This window comes from Ceratotherium simum, chromosome 9 (assembly GCF_057802395.1).
Source record: "Ceratotherium simum simum isolate JZ-2026a chromosome 9, ASM5780239v1, whole genome shotgun sequence".
NCBI classification, from domain to species: domain Eukaryota; kingdom Metazoa; phylum Chordata; class Mammalia; order Perissodactyla; family Rhinocerotidae; genus Ceratotherium; species Ceratotherium simum.
The window spans coordinates 18,778,979-18,798,048 of NC_141908.1; the positions used below are offsets into that span (position 1 = coordinate 18,778,979).

Consider the following 19,070-nt stretch of genomic DNA (forward strand, 5'->3'; position numbering starts at 1 on the left):
CGCCAGCAGCGGAGCGCGGGCACCTAACCACTAAGCCACTGGACTGGCCCTGTGAATACATTTTAAATTATTATTTATTTTTTTGTTAACATGTTAATTTGTTTTTGAAGCACTCACTTTCAAAACTGATAATTCATTGCCTTTTGACTGAAACCTCCCAAAATGAATTAGTATGTTAATTAATAACTGCCTTTACTTTTAAAGAGGAATTAATTAGAAGGTTCAGTTGAATCATAAAAACTCTGATTTATCATTACTATCATTACTATCTTAGAACATAAATGTAAATGTTAATTTATAATGTCACAGAATTAAAAACCTGATGCCTTTGAATATATTTTGATTAGAATTAACTCAGGTACTCTAGCGACACTACGTAGGTGTTATGGGAGAGTGATGCTGCTGTTAGATTGCATCATGCTTACATAAAAAGCCAGCTTCTTAGAGTAATAACAAGTCTTCTGAAAGTGTCTTTTAATGTGTCTTTAACACCACCACTGAGATTTGAGTTTTCATTTGCTTATATTGAGCATGTTACTAGCCAAAATTCATTCTCTTTTTAATAGGTCTGCTTGATTAGTAGACTTAAAGATTAGGTTGTGAATAGTCTTAAAATCTGTCAGTTATTCCTTAAAGCTGACAAATCTACTTGCAGTTTCTTGCTAGCTGTCCGTTGAAACTTGTTTTATTTTAATGAGCGAAGTTCCCAAATAATGTTTTCTTTTTTGGGGGAAGAGGAAGGCAAATCAGGGAATTCCTAAATATCTTTAAAGGAAAAGTTAATTTAGGAACGGCCCCATGGCTTAGCGGTTAAGTGCATGCGCTCTGCTGCTGGAGGCCCGGGTTCGGATCCCGGGCGCGCACCGACGGACCACCTCTCCGGCCATGCTGAGGCCGCGTCCCACATACATCAACTAGAAGGATGTGCAGCTATGACATACAACTATCTACTGGGGCTTTGGGGGGAAAAAAAAAAATAAATAAAATCTTTTAAAAAAAAAGGAAAAGTTAATTTAAATAGATCAATAATTTTGAGGGTAGGGAAAAGCCTATCAGTTTCATAATTATCTTTAGTGGTGTCATTTTAGTCTGTCAGTTTTTACTTCTGTCCCAAATTTGTTATGTTCATTTTAATATAGAGAGATTTATTAATTCTTAATTTATGTATATATACATACACATATATATACTGTGTGTGTGTGTATGAGGAAGACTAGCCCTGAGCTAACATCCGATGCCAATCCTCCTCTTTTTGCTGAGGAAGATTGGCCCTGGGCTAACATCCGTGCCCATCTTCCTCTACTTTATATAGGGTGCCGCCACAGGGTGGCTTGACGAGCTTTGCCTCGGTTGGTGCTCAGGATCCGAACCTGTGAACCCAGGGCTGCTGAAGTGGAACATGCAAACTTAACTGCTATGCCACCGGACTGGTCCCCCTTAATTTATATTTTATAGAAGGCAGAATGCCTTTGTTGGGTAAGCAGTAGACTTAAAAAAATCAAAATCTAAGAATTCTTGGGCTAAAGAAGATTATTTCCACTTTTATTCCACGTCCATATTAGACTAACAATGCTAAACTTAGCCTTCTCTGATAGAAATGTTAAATATAAAAAATACATTTTTTAAGAAATTGTATAACAGTAGTAAAAAATGTGCTATTTACATATTTAGAAAGTTTTTTTGCTCCTTCCTAGGTTTATTTCCAAAGTTGAAGAAGTCTTGAATGACTGGAAACTGATTGGAAACTCTTTGGGAAAGCCGCTTGAAAAGGTCAGATCTATTTGCTGGTGTCTCTAAATGAGTATTTACTTTGAAAATTTATTTTTAAGCCCTTTGCTGCATTTGGTAAATTTGAATTAAGTGTTTTTTAAAGTTGTGTATAATCTGTGAACATAAAATGGCATCTGGAAGAAGTTGGTTTTGAATCTGTAGCAAACGATATATGTAGGACATTTGTGAACTGTTTTTTAAATAATAAAATTTTATGTGTATAATGTCATTCTTTGTGGGTGATTTTATTTCTCTTTCTCCTGATGTTTACTTCTCTCTTGCCTTTTCCCTTAGAGTGTTAGAAAATCTATTTTCAAAGTTTTTAATTTTGTTAAAGAAACACTGCAATTACCAACTTCATGGTAGAGTATTTTGCTTGGCTAATGAGGAAAAATCTTGGTCTTAACCAACTTGCTGTTTTTACCAGCTATTTTACTCAGTTTTTATATTTTAATAATATATTTATAATATTTATATTTACTAATAATATTTGTGCCCCCCCCCATTTTTTTTAACCTATGGATGTTTTAAGGATGTTTAAGAATGAAAACATTATTCAAAATTGAGGTGGAACTCTAATTATACTCTAAGGTATTGGTGGTTTTACTCATAAACTGAATGTTTATGAATGTTTACTGAAGAATGTACCCTGACAACAAACTTAGATTTTCTATATTTCACTGAAAGTAACTAACAATTTGATTTTAGGCTTATGTGGATGTTTTGTTTGTTAGATAAGTTCTTTTGAAGTAAAATTGATCAAATTTTTATTATAAATCTCTTATTAACTGCAGTTTACTCCTCTGTAAGGAACTCTCAATTCTCAATATTTGCTAGGGTTTTTCAGCTTTATGATGATAACAGAATTTGAGACTATCCAAGTGTTAGGATTTTCTTCTTTATCTGTATGAATAAGAGCAGAAAAAGTAACACTACATATAGAAGTCACACATCATTTAAAGATATGGTGAAATATATAGAGTAAATTGATTTACTATTTTAAAATATTTTTCTGATTACATTTTTGAATAAAGAGAAAATGTGAGGTTCTCAAACACAGATCATCCTATTCCACTTGAAACAAACACATAACAGTAATTGATATAGATGCCAATAAGATTAAAAGCAAAACAAACTGGATATAACTGGAGTGGGAAATGATTTGCACTGCCAAAAAGAGAGCTAAACTGAGTATTTTTGAGCTCTGATATTGTATTCCTTAATTCTTTGATTTATACATATTTACTGAGTATCTGCTGTGTGCCAGATTTGAAGAAATAGTGAACAAGATAAAATCCATGTTGCTGTTAAACATAAATTCTCATGAGGGAGAGAAGTAATAAATAAGTAAACAAATAAGATTAAAATTTTAGATGCTAAATTCAATTTTGGGATGTAAGTTGGGTAATGTATTAAAAGTAGGTAGCATATTGCCAGGCATGTAGTAGGGGCTAAAGGAGTGTTAGCTCTCTCCAGCTCTTTTCTTTCCATAATTGGTAGTAAATAAACAAGATCTGGAAAACAGGAACACTTTTCAAGGTGAGCTATAACTAAGACGAATGAGATTAAAGAAAGTGTAAAGAACAGGGATTATTAGCATGTGAAAGAAAGTTTAGAGAATGCCTTAATAAGAGATTTTAATTTCTGTGAAGGACAGCAATTACCAGTTCTCTTCCTCCACTGAGGGGGAATTAAGAGAAATTATTTTTTTTTTTTTTTTTTTTTTTAAAGATTTTATTTATTTATTTTTCCCCCAAAGCCCCAGTACATAGTTGTCTGTCATAGCTGCACATCCTTCTAGTTGCTGTATGTGGGACGCGGCCTCAGCATGGCTGGAGGAGTGGTGCCTCGGTGCGCGCCCGGGATCCGAACCCGGGCCGCCGGCAGCGGAGCGCATGCACTTAACCGCTAAGGCACGGGGCCGGCCCAAGAGAAATTATTTTTTAAAAGGCTTTATGAAGTAAACAGAATAGTATAATGTTCGAACCCCCATGTGCCCGTTGTCCCCTTTCAATGATAGTATTTGCCATTTCTTGTTTCAGTAGTACTCCAACTCCCCACCCCCCACTAGATTTTTTTAATAGGGCGTTTTTTTGATACATTTACATACATTGTAATGCATAAAACTGCTTAATTTTGATGAATGTTTACATCAGTGTAACACTCTTAAGATAACTGGAGATTTCTGTCACCCCAGAAAGATCTCTAGTGACCCTTTCCAGTTAATCCCTTTGCTCCTCACCCATCCCCCCAGGTATCTGCTGATCTTTTCTTTTAAACCGTAGATTACTTTTGCCTGCTCTAGAATTTCATATATATGGTATCATACAGTATATATTCTTTGTGCCTGCTTCTTTTACGTAATATTTGTGACATTATTCTAGGTTGTTGCATTTATTAGTAAGGTTATGTGCACGTAATATTTTGGTCAACAATGGTGGTCCCATAAGATCAGTACTGTATAGGCCAGATGTGTAGTAGGCTATACCATTTAGATTTTTGTAAATACACTCTGTGATGTTCACGCAACGCCAAAATCACCTAATGATGCGTATCTCAGAATGTAGCCCCATCTTTAAGCCATGCTTGACTGTATTTCTTTTTATTGCAGAGTAGTACTCTGTTGTATGAATATACCACAGTTTGTTTCACTTCTTGACAGACATACTGGCTGTTATGAATAAAAAGCAGAACATTCTTGTATGAAGCCTTTTGTAGACATGTTTTTATTTCTCTTGGGTAAAGACCTAGGAGTGGTCGTGGGATAGGTGTATGCTTAACTTTATAAGAAACTGCTGAAGGTTTTTGTACCATTTTACCAACCCACAAGCAATATATGAGAGTTTGGGTGGCTCCACATTCTTACTAACAATTGGTTGTTTTCAGTCTTATAAATTTTAGTCATCCTAATGGGTATGTAGTTTGTGGAATTAATTTGTATTTCTCATTCTGGTTTTAATTTGTATTTCTGTGATGATTATTGGTATTGACCACTTACTCATGTGCTTCTTAGCAATTTGTATGTCCTTTTTGTGAAATGTCTGTTCCACTTTTTGTCCATATTTTAAATTGTGTTTTTATTAGAGGTTTTTTAGTTCTATTATTTTTTCTGCTTTTAAGTCTTTTCTCAGATAGTTTGTTAGGTTGTGAAGATATTCTTGTTATGTTTTCTTCTAGAAGAAACTTTATCATTTTAGCTTTTATTTAGGTCTATGGGCCATTTGCAACTAATATTTGTATATGGTGTGAGGTGGAGATCAAGGTTTAATTGTTTTACATATGGATATGCTGTTCTAGAACCTTCTGTTGAAAACACCTTTTTCTCCGTTGAATTGCTTTATTGCCTCTGTCAGATAGTTGACCTAGGGGGTCACCTTCTGGAATCTGTATTCTGTTCCATTGATCTATTTCACTATCCTGATGTCAGTATCACATTGTCTTGACTACTGTGGTTTAGGGTTTTCCAACCTTGGCACTATTGAAATTTTGAATCAGATTGTTGTGGGGCTATCTAATGCAGTATTGAATATTTAGTAGTATCCGTGGCCTCTACTTAGAAGATGCCAGTAGCACCTTCCTAGTGGTGACAACCAGAAATGTATCTAGACATTCCCAAATGTCCCCTTAGGGGAAAACTGCCCCTATTTGAGAACCATTGAATAGCTTTATAGTAAGTCCTGAAGTTAGTGTAACTTCTTTAGCTTTTGTTGTTTTCCCAAGATTGTTTTGTCTAGTCTAGGTCCTTTATTTTTCCATTATGAATTTTAGGATAAGCTTGTCAGTTTCTATAAAAATGATTATGATTATGTTGACACTATGATTTGGGATTGTGTTGAGTTTATAGATTACTTTGGGGAGAAGTGACATTTTGACAATCTTGAAGCTTCCAGTCATGACCATGGCACATCTCTCCATTTATTTAAGTTGTCTTTAATTTTTCTCAGCAACGTTTTATAGTTTTTGGTGGAGGTCTTGCAAAATTTTTTGTCAAATTTATTACTAAGTATTTTATGTTGCATGTAGTTGTAAATGGGATTGTTTTTTAATTTTATTTTCTAGTTGTTTCTTGCTAGCGAATAGAATATGATAGAATTTTGTATGTTGACTTTGGATCTTGAGACCTGGCTAAATGTTAAGATTGTTAATCTTTTTGTTAATTCTTTTGCATTTTTTACACTCATAATCATGTTGCCTGCAAATAGGGACAGTTTTACTTCTTTTTCAGTTTTTGTGCCTTTTATTTCTTACTGTTATTGCACTAATGAGGACCTTCAGTAAAATGTCGGATAGAACTGTTGAGAGTAGATATACTTGCCTTCTTCACAGTGGTAGAGGGGAAATGTTCAGTGCTTCAACACAAAGAACTGTAGGTCCTTTATAAGACTGAAGAAATTCTTTTCTTAGTTTGCTGAAAGTTTTTTTTTTTTTATCATGAATGAGTGTTTAATTTATTCGTCTTATTTTCTATGTCTATTGAGATAATCATATGGTTTTTCTTTTTTATTCTCTGAATATGGTAAATTATGTTGATTTAAAAAAATTTTTTATTGTAGTAAAATATACATAAGATTGACCATTTTAACAATTTTTATGTGTAAAATTAAGTGGCATTAAGTACTTTCACATTGTTGAAGCAACTGAAACTCCGTTCTCATTAAACAATAGCTTTCTCTCCCCTCCTCCAAACTCCTGGTAACTGCTATTCTATTTCTGTTCTATGAATCAAGTGATATCATACAGTATTTGTCCTTTTGTGTCTGGCTTATTTCACTTAACATAGTGTCTTCAGGGTTCATCCATGTTGTAGAATGTGTCAGAATTTCATTCCTTTTTAATACTGAATAATATTCTATTGTGTATATATACCACATTTTGTTAATCCATTCATTTATCTGTTGATGGACACCTGGATTGTTTCCACTTTTTAGCTATTGTGAATAAGGCTGCTGTGAACATGGTTATACAGATATCTGTTTGAGTCCCTGCTTTCAGTTCTTGGGGTATATACCCAGAAGTGGAATTGCTGGATCATATGATAATTCTTTTTTTTATTTTTTGAAGAATTGCCATGCTTTTGGCTGGCTACAAATTAAGTTTTTTTTTTTTTAAATCTAAAAATATCTTTATTTAACTTGTTTTTGAAGGATAGTTTTACTGAAGAATTCTGGCTTGACATTTATTTTTCCCAGTTCTTTAAAGATATAGTTCCATTTTCTTCTGCTCTCTGTAGTTTCTGATGAGAAGTTAGGTGTCGTTTGTATATTTGTTCTATTCTGATGTTTTTCTCTCTGGCTGCTTTCATGATTTTTTTCTTTATCTTTTTATTTAAGTCGTCTAACTATGATGTGCATAAATGTATTTTCTTTATATTTTTCCTGCTTAGGTTTGTTAATATTGGATATGTAAATTTTTTGTTTTTCACCAGATTAGGAAAGTTTTGGCCATTATTCTTCAAATATTTTTCTGCCCCATTTCCTACTCTTTTTCTGTGACTTAAGTTATACTTATATTTGACCTCTTAGTACTGCCTGAGGCTCAGCTGTCCTCAGTCTTTCTTTTTTTCTCTCAGATAATTTCTCGTCATTTATCTTTGAGTTCATTTACTCTTTCTTCTGCTATCTCCAATTTGATGTTAAGCCTGCCTGATGTATTTTCCAATTGAGTTATTGTACTTTTTAGGTCCAGAATTTCTGTTTGGGTCTTTTTATAATTTCCAGTTCTCTGAAGTTGCTCATCTCTAAATTTGTTTTGAAAATATTTTCCTTTAGTCCTTTTAATTTTATTTATTTATTTATTTCCCCCCCCCCCAAAGCCCCAGTAGATAGTTGTATGTCATAGCTGCACATCCTTCTAGTTGCTGTATGTGGGATGCGGCCTCAGCATGGCCAGAGAAGTGGCGCGTTGGCGTGCGCCCGGGATCCGAACCCGGGCCGCCAGCAGCAGAGCGCACGCACTTAACCGCTAAGCCACAGGGCCGGCCCTCCTTTAGTCCTTGAGCATATTTATTATAGCTAATCTAAAGACATTTGTAACACCCAGGCCTTCTTGGGGGTTGGTTTCTGTTGACTGTATTATCTTGAGTGTAGGTCACGTTTTCCTGTTTTTTTTATTTGTTTTTTGTTTTGTGTGTGTATCCACTAATTTCTTAATTTTATGCTTGTGTTTTGAAGAGACGAGATTCTGTTGTGTTCCTCTGAAGAGTATTTTTTGTTCTAGCAAGCAATTCACTTGACTAGATTAAAATTCCATTCTCTTCTCAGTGGGGACAGCAGCTGAAAGGTTTTCTCTCATTCTTCTTCTTTGTTGACTGTGCCCTGGACCTCCACTGCACATGCATGGTTTAGCAGATAGCCAAGATTTGGTGCAGAGTTTATATGCAATTTTGGGCCTTACCTCCCCTTAAAGGGCTTCTTCCCTTTAAGAATTTCTGCTTCAACTTTAGAACTTCCCTGCCATCTTTGAACTTTGTTTTGTCTGTTGCCTAAATCCAGTAAAGCTCCATCATTCTGCAGCCCTTGAGTTGTACACAGATTAGAGTGCCCTTAGATCAGTATTTCTCATGATGTGGTCTGAGGACCCTGTTGGTCTCTGAGAACCTTTCAAAGGTTGACAAGGGCCTGCCTTTTCCAACTACATTATGTATATAAGGCCAATTTTCTTCATATACTGCAGCCAGAAAAATGGATTGCAGAGGTTGAATGAAGGTGCAGATATGAGAATCCAATTAATGTTTTTTTTTAAACTATACATTAAAGAGATTTACAAAATGTAAAACAGTGCTGGCCTCTCATTGATATTTTTGTTTGTTCTGGAATATATTGTTAGAAATTTATTTAACGTGATAAGTTCACTATTATTTTAAATGAATTTAAAAATTTATAATTTTTTCCTTTTTAATTTCTAATATGGAGCCTTCAGTAATTTTTGAGAGTGTAAAGGAGTCTTAAGGCAAAAAAGTTTAAGAACTGCTGTCTTAGACAAAAAGATATAAACATGCAAATCTCGTCAGCCATAGTTTCTTTTTTTCATAGATAAAACTGTCTAGTTTGTGCCTTCATTTGGTCACCCTTCAGAGCCTTGAAAAATTGTGTTGTTTTTGTCCAGATCTTATAATTTTTATCTGAAGGGTCGTTAATCTGACCAAGCTACTTTACCATACCAGACCTTGAAGTGCTGGGAAATGATTTTAAGAGAGGAGGAAATGTCAGTTACTGAGCAATAGCTGTGGTACCATGCAGTATAATTGGGACTGTGCCTGTTAACTTAATCCTTAGACAATTTCAGTGATGAAGTATTACCCATTTTATGGATAAGAAATGAGGCTTTGGGTGATTGTAGTAATTTGCCCAAGGTTATACTGCCAGTAGTTGGTTTGAGCAGAATTATACCTAGATCATGCTTGCCTTCAAACCCGATGTTGTTTCTAGTTTACTCTGCTCTTTTTGGTTTCAGAGATTTAAGTAAATGTAAAATTACATCGAGAAAGTACTAGAATAGGTTTGTAAGGCACATTTTGAAATTTTAGGGGCTTGGGCTTAATAAAATAGATAAAAGTCTTGGTGGTATGAGTATGATCCTACTTGCAGGCAGGGAAATTAAAGAAATGACCTTTTAAATTCTTTTTAACCTTGTAATTTTATGATTCTATGTAGCCAGCAAAAATTATAGGTACTTTTTATGAGATGTTAAGCTTAGGTATGACATGATCTGGTAACAGAACTGTTTAGTCAGTGACTGACACTTACCTCACTGAAAACTTTATGGAAGAAGAAACATTAACTTTAAGATTTTATTTATTTTATTTTTTGCCCCCAAAGCCCCAGTAGATAGTTGTATGCCATAGCTGCACACCCTTCTAGTTGCTGTATGTGGGACTCGGCCTCAGGATGGACAGAGAAGTGGTGCCTCGATGCGCACCCGGGATCCGAACCCGGGCCGCCAGCATCGCAGCGAGCGCACTTAACCACCAAGCCACAGGGCCGGCCCAGAAACATTAACTTTAGAATATTAATAGAAGAATAAAGACTATAATAGTATTGAAGTGAGTTCAGACTTTTTACACCCACTCAGTAGGTTGGAACGATATTTACTTCCGTACTTAAAGTTCATATGGCAAATATAAAATAAATTTGAATTATAGGTTTTCTCTTGTGTGAGAAACTTCCTAAGCTAAATTATAACAGTAGGTCAAGCTTGGGACTGATACAAACATTAGAAACAATTTAGATTACTTTATTTGCATTCTCTCAGAACATTTAAGTGTTTGATAGATCATTAGAGTTGGGGAGTAGACATTTTTTTAAAGCTAAAGTGTTCAGAAACTAGACAGTTGATCAGTCACTGGTGAGAATACAGTGTTTCTGAAATGAAGTAAATCAAAATGAAAGCAACATTGAGCAGCCTATAACATTTTTAGAAATAGGATTATTTAAGATAAAGTTTATGGTCTGTTTTTTTCCTTCATTTTAATTTTTCCTTTAGATACAGTCGTGTGCTATGTAAGGGCATTTTGGTCAACGATGGACTGCATGTACAACGGTGGTCCCATAAAATTAGTACCATATAGCCTAGGTGTGTAGCAGGCTATACCATCTAGATTTGTGTAAGTACACTTTATGATGTTTGACAACAACAAAATTGCCTAGCGACCCATTTCTCAGAATGTATCCCTGCTGTTAAGCAACACATAACTGTAGTAACCATAGTGTCTGTAGCTTTTTTGGATATTATACAAAAGGAAAAAAATCAGTATTTTATCATATTTTCTATTCTTTCAAATTGGAAGTTTTGGGAGTTCTTTGTTGTTATTGTGTTAAAGTTTTTATTGTAATAGAAAATGGGAGAAGATATCTTTAAGAGACAGCATAGCATGGTGATGAAGAGTATGGGCCCTAACATCATACTGCTTGTGTTGGAATTCTAGTTCTTTCGCTTATTCCCTTTGTGAGATTGGGCCATCTCAATTAGTGTTACCTACTGTTGTCGCCTCTCTTAAAAGTATTCACCAGAGGCTCTAAAATATTTTCTTAAGTAGAGTAGAATATAAACAAATAGAATTACTTAACTTTTTGCTATAAAAATGATTCATTGTTTCCTTAGAGCTCCTAGAAGTTAAAAACTTTGCATCAGCTGGGGGAAAAATAAAGTTTGATGTAATGTATTCTGGCTGAAAAACCTCAGGTTTAATCTGAGATAGATGGGAGGTCTCTTCAGACATATTTAGTTCTATTATTTCCTAGTTCTTATTTTCTTTTGTATACTTTTAAATATTTTTTGCTTGCCATTTAGTTACAGCACAATATTCTTTCAGTATGATAAGTAAAATTTTCAAAATACATCATGAATTTCATTTTGAACTTTAATTTGGTATAGGACATATGCCACTAAAACAAATAGAACTACACAAAAATCTTTCTAAAGGAACAAACAAAAAGGGTCTAGCCAAAACCTTTTATTCACTTATTTTAGATATTACTTATTGTAATAAAATCTCTCTACAATGTAATTCTAAAGAACTGACATAAACCTGCTATGTGAGCTGGTCATACTGAATTTCATTAAATGATATCCTAACTTAAATTTTACCACTGGGCTTGGTATAAATCACGTTTTGTTACAACAAATGCCACAAAAAATATTTTTAGCAAAAAATAAATTAACAAAGCTGTAATTGTTTATGGGAGATTTGGCAATTAAATCTCTATTGCTATAACGCTTACCTTTTTTTTTTTCCTCCAGCATAGAGGGAGAGGCTGTGACCCAATACTATTATTAATAAGTTTGCTAATTCATTTATTACATATGCATAGCACATTGCCTGGTATGTGCTCAGTAAATGTTTGCTGATTCACTCGCCAGAATACCTGATTAACTCCCTGAACTTGTTGTGTTCCCTTTGAGTAAGATATACAACGTGCAGATTATATTTAGTTGCTTGAGGTTTTTGTTAAAATATGATGATGGTGGCATTTTACTAAAGGTAGCAAGTATTTTTTCCCCGAGAGTCTGGTACATTTTAAAGTAAGTAACTATTTAGTTTAATTTCTCTGCATTTAGTTTTGTAAGTAACCCTTTTCTTTACATATTGATTTTATTTTCTGATTTTTTCCTCCCTTGACTTCGTGATTTTTTTCCTCTTTTCTCCTTTAATTTGGTTTAGTAATTTGATTTTTTCCTCCTAATAAATTTTGTATATACTACAATTGGCAAGTCTAATGAATGAGTCATTTTCTAAAAATTCATTTGTGAAAATGGCTGGAGAAAATTTTAATTGCATTTTTCCATAGAGGGGAAATGTTTAAAATATGATTTCAGGGTAGCACACAAAATGTTAAATTTTTCTCCGTATTTCTGGAGCCATGTTATAAAAGGCTCTTCAACTACTTCCTTTCGTTCATTTATTTGTTTCATTCCTTTTTCATTCATACATCTATATAGTTCTGACTGTGGGTCTGGAATTGTTCCCCTATTTTTTGTTTATCAAAACAACCTTCTCTATGCCTTCCCTCACCTCTACATTGTTAAATCCTTTACCTCTTTACTCCGTAGTCATTTTATCCATCCCTCAGCTATCAGTATTCTTTCTGTTCCTCCCTTCATGAAATGTACAACTGACGACTTGGAGCTATTCAGGCTTTTAATCCCAAATTAGATTTCTGAACTCAGTTGTTTAAGAAAATTATAATGGAAGTTAGGTTTTATCATGTTATTAGAATTAGAATTAAACCAGTTTAAAGGATAAATAGCTCTTTATAGACAGAGGGACTTCACCACCATATTTGATGGGAGTTCTTAACCCAGAATCTTGGGTCTCTTTAAATTGTATAGATGCTTAATTTTTAATGTGAATATGCATAATTTTCACATATATGAATATAGGTTCAGAGTTTTCATCAGATACTTTCAAAGAGCCTGTGACTCAAAAACGGTTAAATAAAAGCTACTATTTCAAATTTTATTTTGTATGCATTTGTTTATTATTTTTAAAATTAATGCATTTTGTTTTGGTGGAATACATATCTAAACGCTTACTTTAACATGAACTTTTGGGACAGTTTGTATGATAGAGACAACAGGTCTGTGTGGAAGCCATAGCTTATTCTCACATACAGGACTAATAATTTTTAAGTCAGTGAAAATTGTCCTTAATATCGTTCTGCCTCCTTAGATTTTTACTAATTCCTGGTGTCCTGGCCCTTGAGACTCAGAGCCTCAAGTTTTGCCAGCCAGCCCTACCCTTAAACGTTGAATGCTCGAAAATTATTACTTTCCTTTGTTTCCTGTTTCTACTCCCAACTCCGAAGTATAATGCTAATCTCACTTGGTTAAGTAGAATGCAGTTTTATTAATTTATTTAAAAAGATTTGAGTGGATGATAATCACTTGACCTGTAAAAAATTATTTTGGCATTCAGGTTATGGTGGGTTGCCTAACCACCATTTGGCAAGCCATGCTGTGGTGGCGTCCCATATAAAGTGGAGGAAGATGGGCATGGATGTTAGCCCAGGGCCAGTCTTCCTCAGCAAAAACAGAGGAGGATTGGCAGATGTTAGCACAGGGCTGATCTCCTCACAAAAAAAAAAAACAAAAAAAAAAACCTTTAATTCCAAAAAGAGTGTAACCAAATCAAATGATGTATATATTAAAAAAGTGATAGTTCCCTCCTAATCACTTCTCTTTCACCCTTCTACTTTCCAAAACTAACAGCTTTTAACAGCTTTAATATTCTATTCCATGTGTGCACATAATACCTTTAAAGAAAAGTCTTGTACTATAACTTCCTTTTTTTTTTTTTTTACTTTATATTTTGTTGGCGTATTCCCAAGATGGGACATAGACATCTATCTCATTATTTTAATGCTTGCATTGTAGTCCATTGTATGTATGACCGTATTATAATGTGTTTATGCATATTCCTGTGAAAGATATTTAATAGTTTCCAATTTTTGAGTTATAATACTGGGGTAGTAAGCATTATTGTACATACATTTGCATACTTGTATGAATATTTCCATAACAGATTTCTGAAAGTAGGATTACTGGTCAAAGGGGATGTGACTTTTGTTCTTGATAACTAGAGCCTTGTTTTCCACCAAGGTGATTGAATGTACTTATGCTCTCCCCACACATGGTATCTGAAAGGACCCATTTCCTCACTCCTCCAACACTGTTTTCATTATTTTTTTGTCAATATACAGAGACTAAAACTAATTTTTACTTATGTTTTCCTGAGCAATGGTGAGATTGAGTGTTCCTTCATGTTTATTAGATATTAGAATTTCCCTTTTAATTGCTTGTTATATACACTGACCAGTTTTCTGCTTTCTTACTGAATTCTAGAAGGACTTTTATGTTTTTATGAATGTTAACTCTCTGTGTTAGTAATAATTTCCCCAGTCTGTCATTTTTCTTTTAATTTGGATGTGTTTTTTGTCTTACAAAAGTTTATTTTTTGTTTTAGTAAAATACATAATAAAAATTGTAAATAAAAATCTGCCATTTTAACCATTGTTAAATCTATAGTTCAGTGGCGTTAAGTACATTCACACTGTTGTGCAATGATTACCATAATCTGTATCCAGACCTTTTTCATCATCCTAACCTGAAACTCTGGACCCCATTACAATAACAACCTCATATAAGAGGAATTACACAATATCTGTCCTTTTGTGTCTGGCTTGTTTCACTTAGCATAATGTCTTCAAGTTTCATTCATGTTGTAGCATGTGTCAGAACTTCATTCCTTTTTAAGGCTGAATAATATTCCATGGTATGTGTATACTACATTTTGTTAATCCTGTTATTCATCTGTTGATGGACAATTGGGTTGCTTCTACCTTTTGGCTATTGCAAATAATGCTGTTATGAACATGAGTGTGCAAATATCTGTTTGAGTCCCTGCTTTCAATTCTTTGGGGTAGATACCCAGAAGTGGAATTGCTGGATCATATTGGTAATTGTATTTTCAAGATTTTGAAGAGCTGCCATATTGTTTTCCACAGCACTGTACGATTTTAAATTTCCACCAGCAGTGCACAACGGTTCCAATTTCTTGTCATCCACACCAACACTTGTTGTTTTCTGGTTTTTTTGATAGTAGCCATTCTAATGGGTGTCAAGTGGTACCTTATAGTGGTTTTGATTTGTGTTACCCAAATGATTAGTGATGTTGAGCATTTTTTCTTGTGCTTATCGACCATTTGTATATCTGCTTTGGAGATCTCTTTTGCTCGTTTTTTAGTGGGGTTGTTTGTTGGTAAGTTGTAAGAGTTCTTTACGTATTCTGGATATTAATCTCTTATCTGATTATGATTTGCAAATATTTTCTCCCATTCTGTGAGTTGCCTTTTTGCTCTAGTGCCGTTTGATGCACAAAAGTTTTTGATTTTAGTGAAGTCTGATTTATCTATTTTTTTCTTTTGCTCTTGTGCTTTTGGCATCATGTCCAAGAAATTGTTGCCATGTCCAGTGTCATGAAGCTTTTACCCTGTGTTCTCTTCTAAGAGATTTATAGTTTTAGCTCTTATGTTTAGATTTTTTATACATTTTGAGTTAATTTTTATATATAGTATAAAGTAAGAAGAGTTTATATTTTGAAGTAGTCTCTTCCTTTTTGACTTCTAAATTTCATGTACAAAGGGCCTCATGACCCTAAGATTATAAATATATGCTTCTCTATTTTTTAGTACTTATTCTTCTAAAGACAGATTTTTTTTCTTATAACATTTAGATATCTACTTAGAATTAATTTTTGTGAATGAAATGAGATTTATCTTTTTTCTTTCTATTGGATAGCCAACTTTTTCTCAACTATCTATTGAATATGCTCCCTTTACCATATACTAAGTTCGATATATAGTGGGGTCTGTTTCTGGAATCTGAAAATTGTGTGTTCCTGTAAATATGCCATTTTATTTTAATTACTGTAAATTTATTGTACATTCTGCTAGGACAAATATCCTGCCATTATTTTTCTTTTTCCAAATTTTTCTTAGCTATTCTTATACTTTTATTCCTTTTATTCCTGCATATTAGTTTTTTTCTTGGCATGAAGACAACTTTATCATCTACACTCAAAAATAAGCATACATAGGGGCCAGCCCCTGTGGCCTAGTGGTTGAGTTTGGTGTGCTTCGCTTCAGTGGCCTGAGTTTGGTTCCTGCATGCGGATCTACACCACTCTTCCGCAGCCATGCTGTGGCAGTGACTCGCATACAAAATAGAGGAAGATTGGCACAGATGTTAGCTCAGGGCAAATCTTCCTCAAGCAAAAAAGGAGGAAGATTGGCAACAGATGTTAGCTCAGGATAACTCTTCCTCAAGCAAAAAAGGAGGAAGATTGACAACAGATGTTAGCTCAGGGTGAATCTTCCTCAGCAAAAAAAAAAAAAAGCGTACATATATATATATATTCCATTCAACAAAGTAGTTTGAAGCCCTCTTTGAGAAGTCTTATAAGTATAGAGAATTAATAAATAACTATTTCTAGTTCTAGTGAGTTCAGTTCTAATGTTATATTTTTTGTATACAATGGCTTTAAATTGAGTAGTGACCATGATTAGACATACCTTTTTTATAATTGATATATAATTGGCATATTAGTTTCAGGTATGCAACATAATGATTTGATACTTACATATATCGTGAAATGATCACCACAATACGTCACTATACATAGGTTAGAAAGTTTTTTTTCTTGTGATGAGAACTTAAGGTCTCCTGTCTTAGCAACTTTCAAATACGCAGTACACTATTATTAACTATAGTCACCATGCTGTACGTTACATCCCTGTGACTTATTTATTTTATAACTGGAAGTTTGTACCTTTTGATCTTTTTCATCCATTCCCCACCCACTGCCAATCATCAGTCTGTTCTCTGTGTCTATGAGCTTAGTTTTTGGGTTTTTTTTTTAGATTCTACATACAAATGAGATCATGTGGTATTTGTCTTTCTCTGACTTATTTCATTTAGCATAATTCCCTCAAGATCCATTCATGTTGTTACAAATGGCAAGATTTCATTTTCTTATGGCTGAATAATATTCCATTATATATATACACCATATTTTTTTATCCTTTCATCCCCCGATGGACACTTAGGTTGTTTCCATATCTTGGCTATTGTAAATGTAGCAATGAACATAGGGATTCATATGTCTTTTCGAATTAGTGCTTTTGTTTTCTTCAAATTCCAGAAGTGAAATTGCTGTATCACATGGTATTTCTGTTTTTAATTTTTTGACGAACTTCCATACTGTTTTCCGTAGTGGCTGCACCAATTGACATTTCAACCAACTGTGCACAAGAGTTCCCTTTTCTCCACATCGTTGCCAACACTCGTTGTTTCTTGTCTTTTTGATAATAGCCATTCTAACAGCTGTGAGGTGATATCATTGTGGTTTTGATTTGCATTTCCCTGATTAGTGGTGTTGAGCATCTTTTCATGTACCTTTTGGCTATCTATATGTCATCTTTGGAAAAATGTCTATTCAGATCCTCTGCCCATTTTTTAATCAGATTGTTTGTTTTTTACTATTGAGTTGTATGAGTTCTTTGTGTATTTTGGATATTAACCGCTTATCAGGTATATGATTTGCAAATATTTTCTCCCATATAGTAGATTGCCTTTTCATTTTGTTGATGATTTCCTTTGCTGTGCAGAAGCTTTTTAGTTTGATGTAGTCCCACTTGTTTTCTTTGCTTGTGTTGCCTTTGCTTTTGGAGTCAGATCCAAAAAATCATCACTAAGATCAATGTCAAGGAGCTTACTGCCTATGTTTTCTTCTAGGAGTTTTATGGTTTCAGGTCTTGCATTGAAGTCTTTAATCTATTTTGAGTTACTTTTGTGTAGAGTGTAAAATAGTGGTCCAGTTTCATTCTTTTGCATATGGCTGTCCAGTTTTCCCAACCCTATTTATTGAAGAGACTATCCTTTCTCCATTGTATATTCTTGGCTCCTTTGTTGAAAATTATTCAAATATAAATGTATGGGTTTATTTCTGGGCTCTCTATTCTGGCCCATTGTTCCATGTGTCTGTTTTTATGCCAATACCATACTGTTTTGATTACTATAGTTTTGTAATATAGCTTGAAATCAGGGAACATGATGCTTCCAGCGTTGTTCTTTTTTCTCAAGATTACTTTGGCTATTCGGGGTCTTTTGTGGTTCCATACAAATTTTAGGATTGTTTGTTCTATTTTTGTGAAAAATGCCATTGGACCTGCGTATTAATTTTAAAATAAATTGTCAGATTCCTCTCTAAAAAAAGCCATTCTTAAGTGCAGATTGTTTATAAATCAAGGATTGTCTTAAGTTACATTCATTTAGTTTTAATGAATGTTTTAGTTTTTGTGAATGTCTTTTTCTCCAAATTGATCCAAATGGCAGGAAAATATGCAAGCTAATGAAAAAGGTACATTTCATGGCAACTTCTTTCCAGGTTCCTGGCTTTTAATTATAGCAACTACTCAAGGTTTCACACTCCCCACTTTCTCCTTTTCTTCCAGGTATTTTAAAGGTCTGCAGATATTTTTGGAATTAGCGTAGTATTCCCACAAGTGCTACTTTTGGTTGGGCCTTGTCTTAGTTGTCCATCAATCTCTAGTTATTGCTGCAAATTTAAACCAGAACCTAGTTCCTCTGTTCTTCATATTTGTGGCCATTGTTGTTAGACTCCTAGTCTTCTTACCCATGACACAGTTAATTATTCACAGGTGACACTGAGTACCAATTTGGATGATATTATGTGTCTTAGATTCTGAGTATTTGTTTAAGGGGCCAGCTTCTATTGTAATTTAGAACTTTTTACATCACTCCTGAATTTTTGATATTATCACAATGGCTAATATTTATTCAGTGCTTACCATGTGCTAGGCACTTTTAAGCATTTTATATATCATTTCATTTAATCCTTAAATACAGTTCTAGGAGATAGGTACTATTATTGCCATTTTATAGATGGAAATTGAGGCAGAGAGAGAAAAGTAACTTGCTCAGGATTACTTAGCTAGTAAGTCATAGAGCTACTCCGTGAACCCAAGAGATATGTGCTAATTAATATACAGCCTTCCTGGTATAATCACGGGGTTATACTACTTTCTGACTACCCTTTTAGCTCACCTCTCCCTGCTTTCACCTTCCCTACCTCAGCTTTTTCCCATTTCTTCTTTCCTTCCAGTGTGTTCAGAAGAATTCTCCTAAACTGATACTGTCGTACAAGCCCACACAGAAGCCTTCAGTGTCTCTTCACTGCCTGCAGGGAAAAGTCTAAACTCCTAGAACTTGTATTGACAGGCATC

The 19,070-nt window shown here is 34.2% G+C and overlaps 1 protein-coding gene across 1 annotated transcript in view; it reads left to right on the top strand.

Annotated features, from left to right (window-relative positions):
* RAB3GAP1 (RAB3 GTPase activating protein catalytic subunit 1) overlaps positions 1-19,070 on the top strand; it is a 109,499-nt gene that overhangs the window by 3,991 nt on the left and 86,438 nt on the right. Inside the window, exon 3 of the mRNA XM_004423873.3 lies at positions 1,695-1,770. Within this exon, the coding sequence (XP_004423930.1) occupies positions 1,695-1,770 (76 nt within the window). The remainder of the gene's footprint in view (positions 1-1,694; positions 1,771-19,070) is intronic.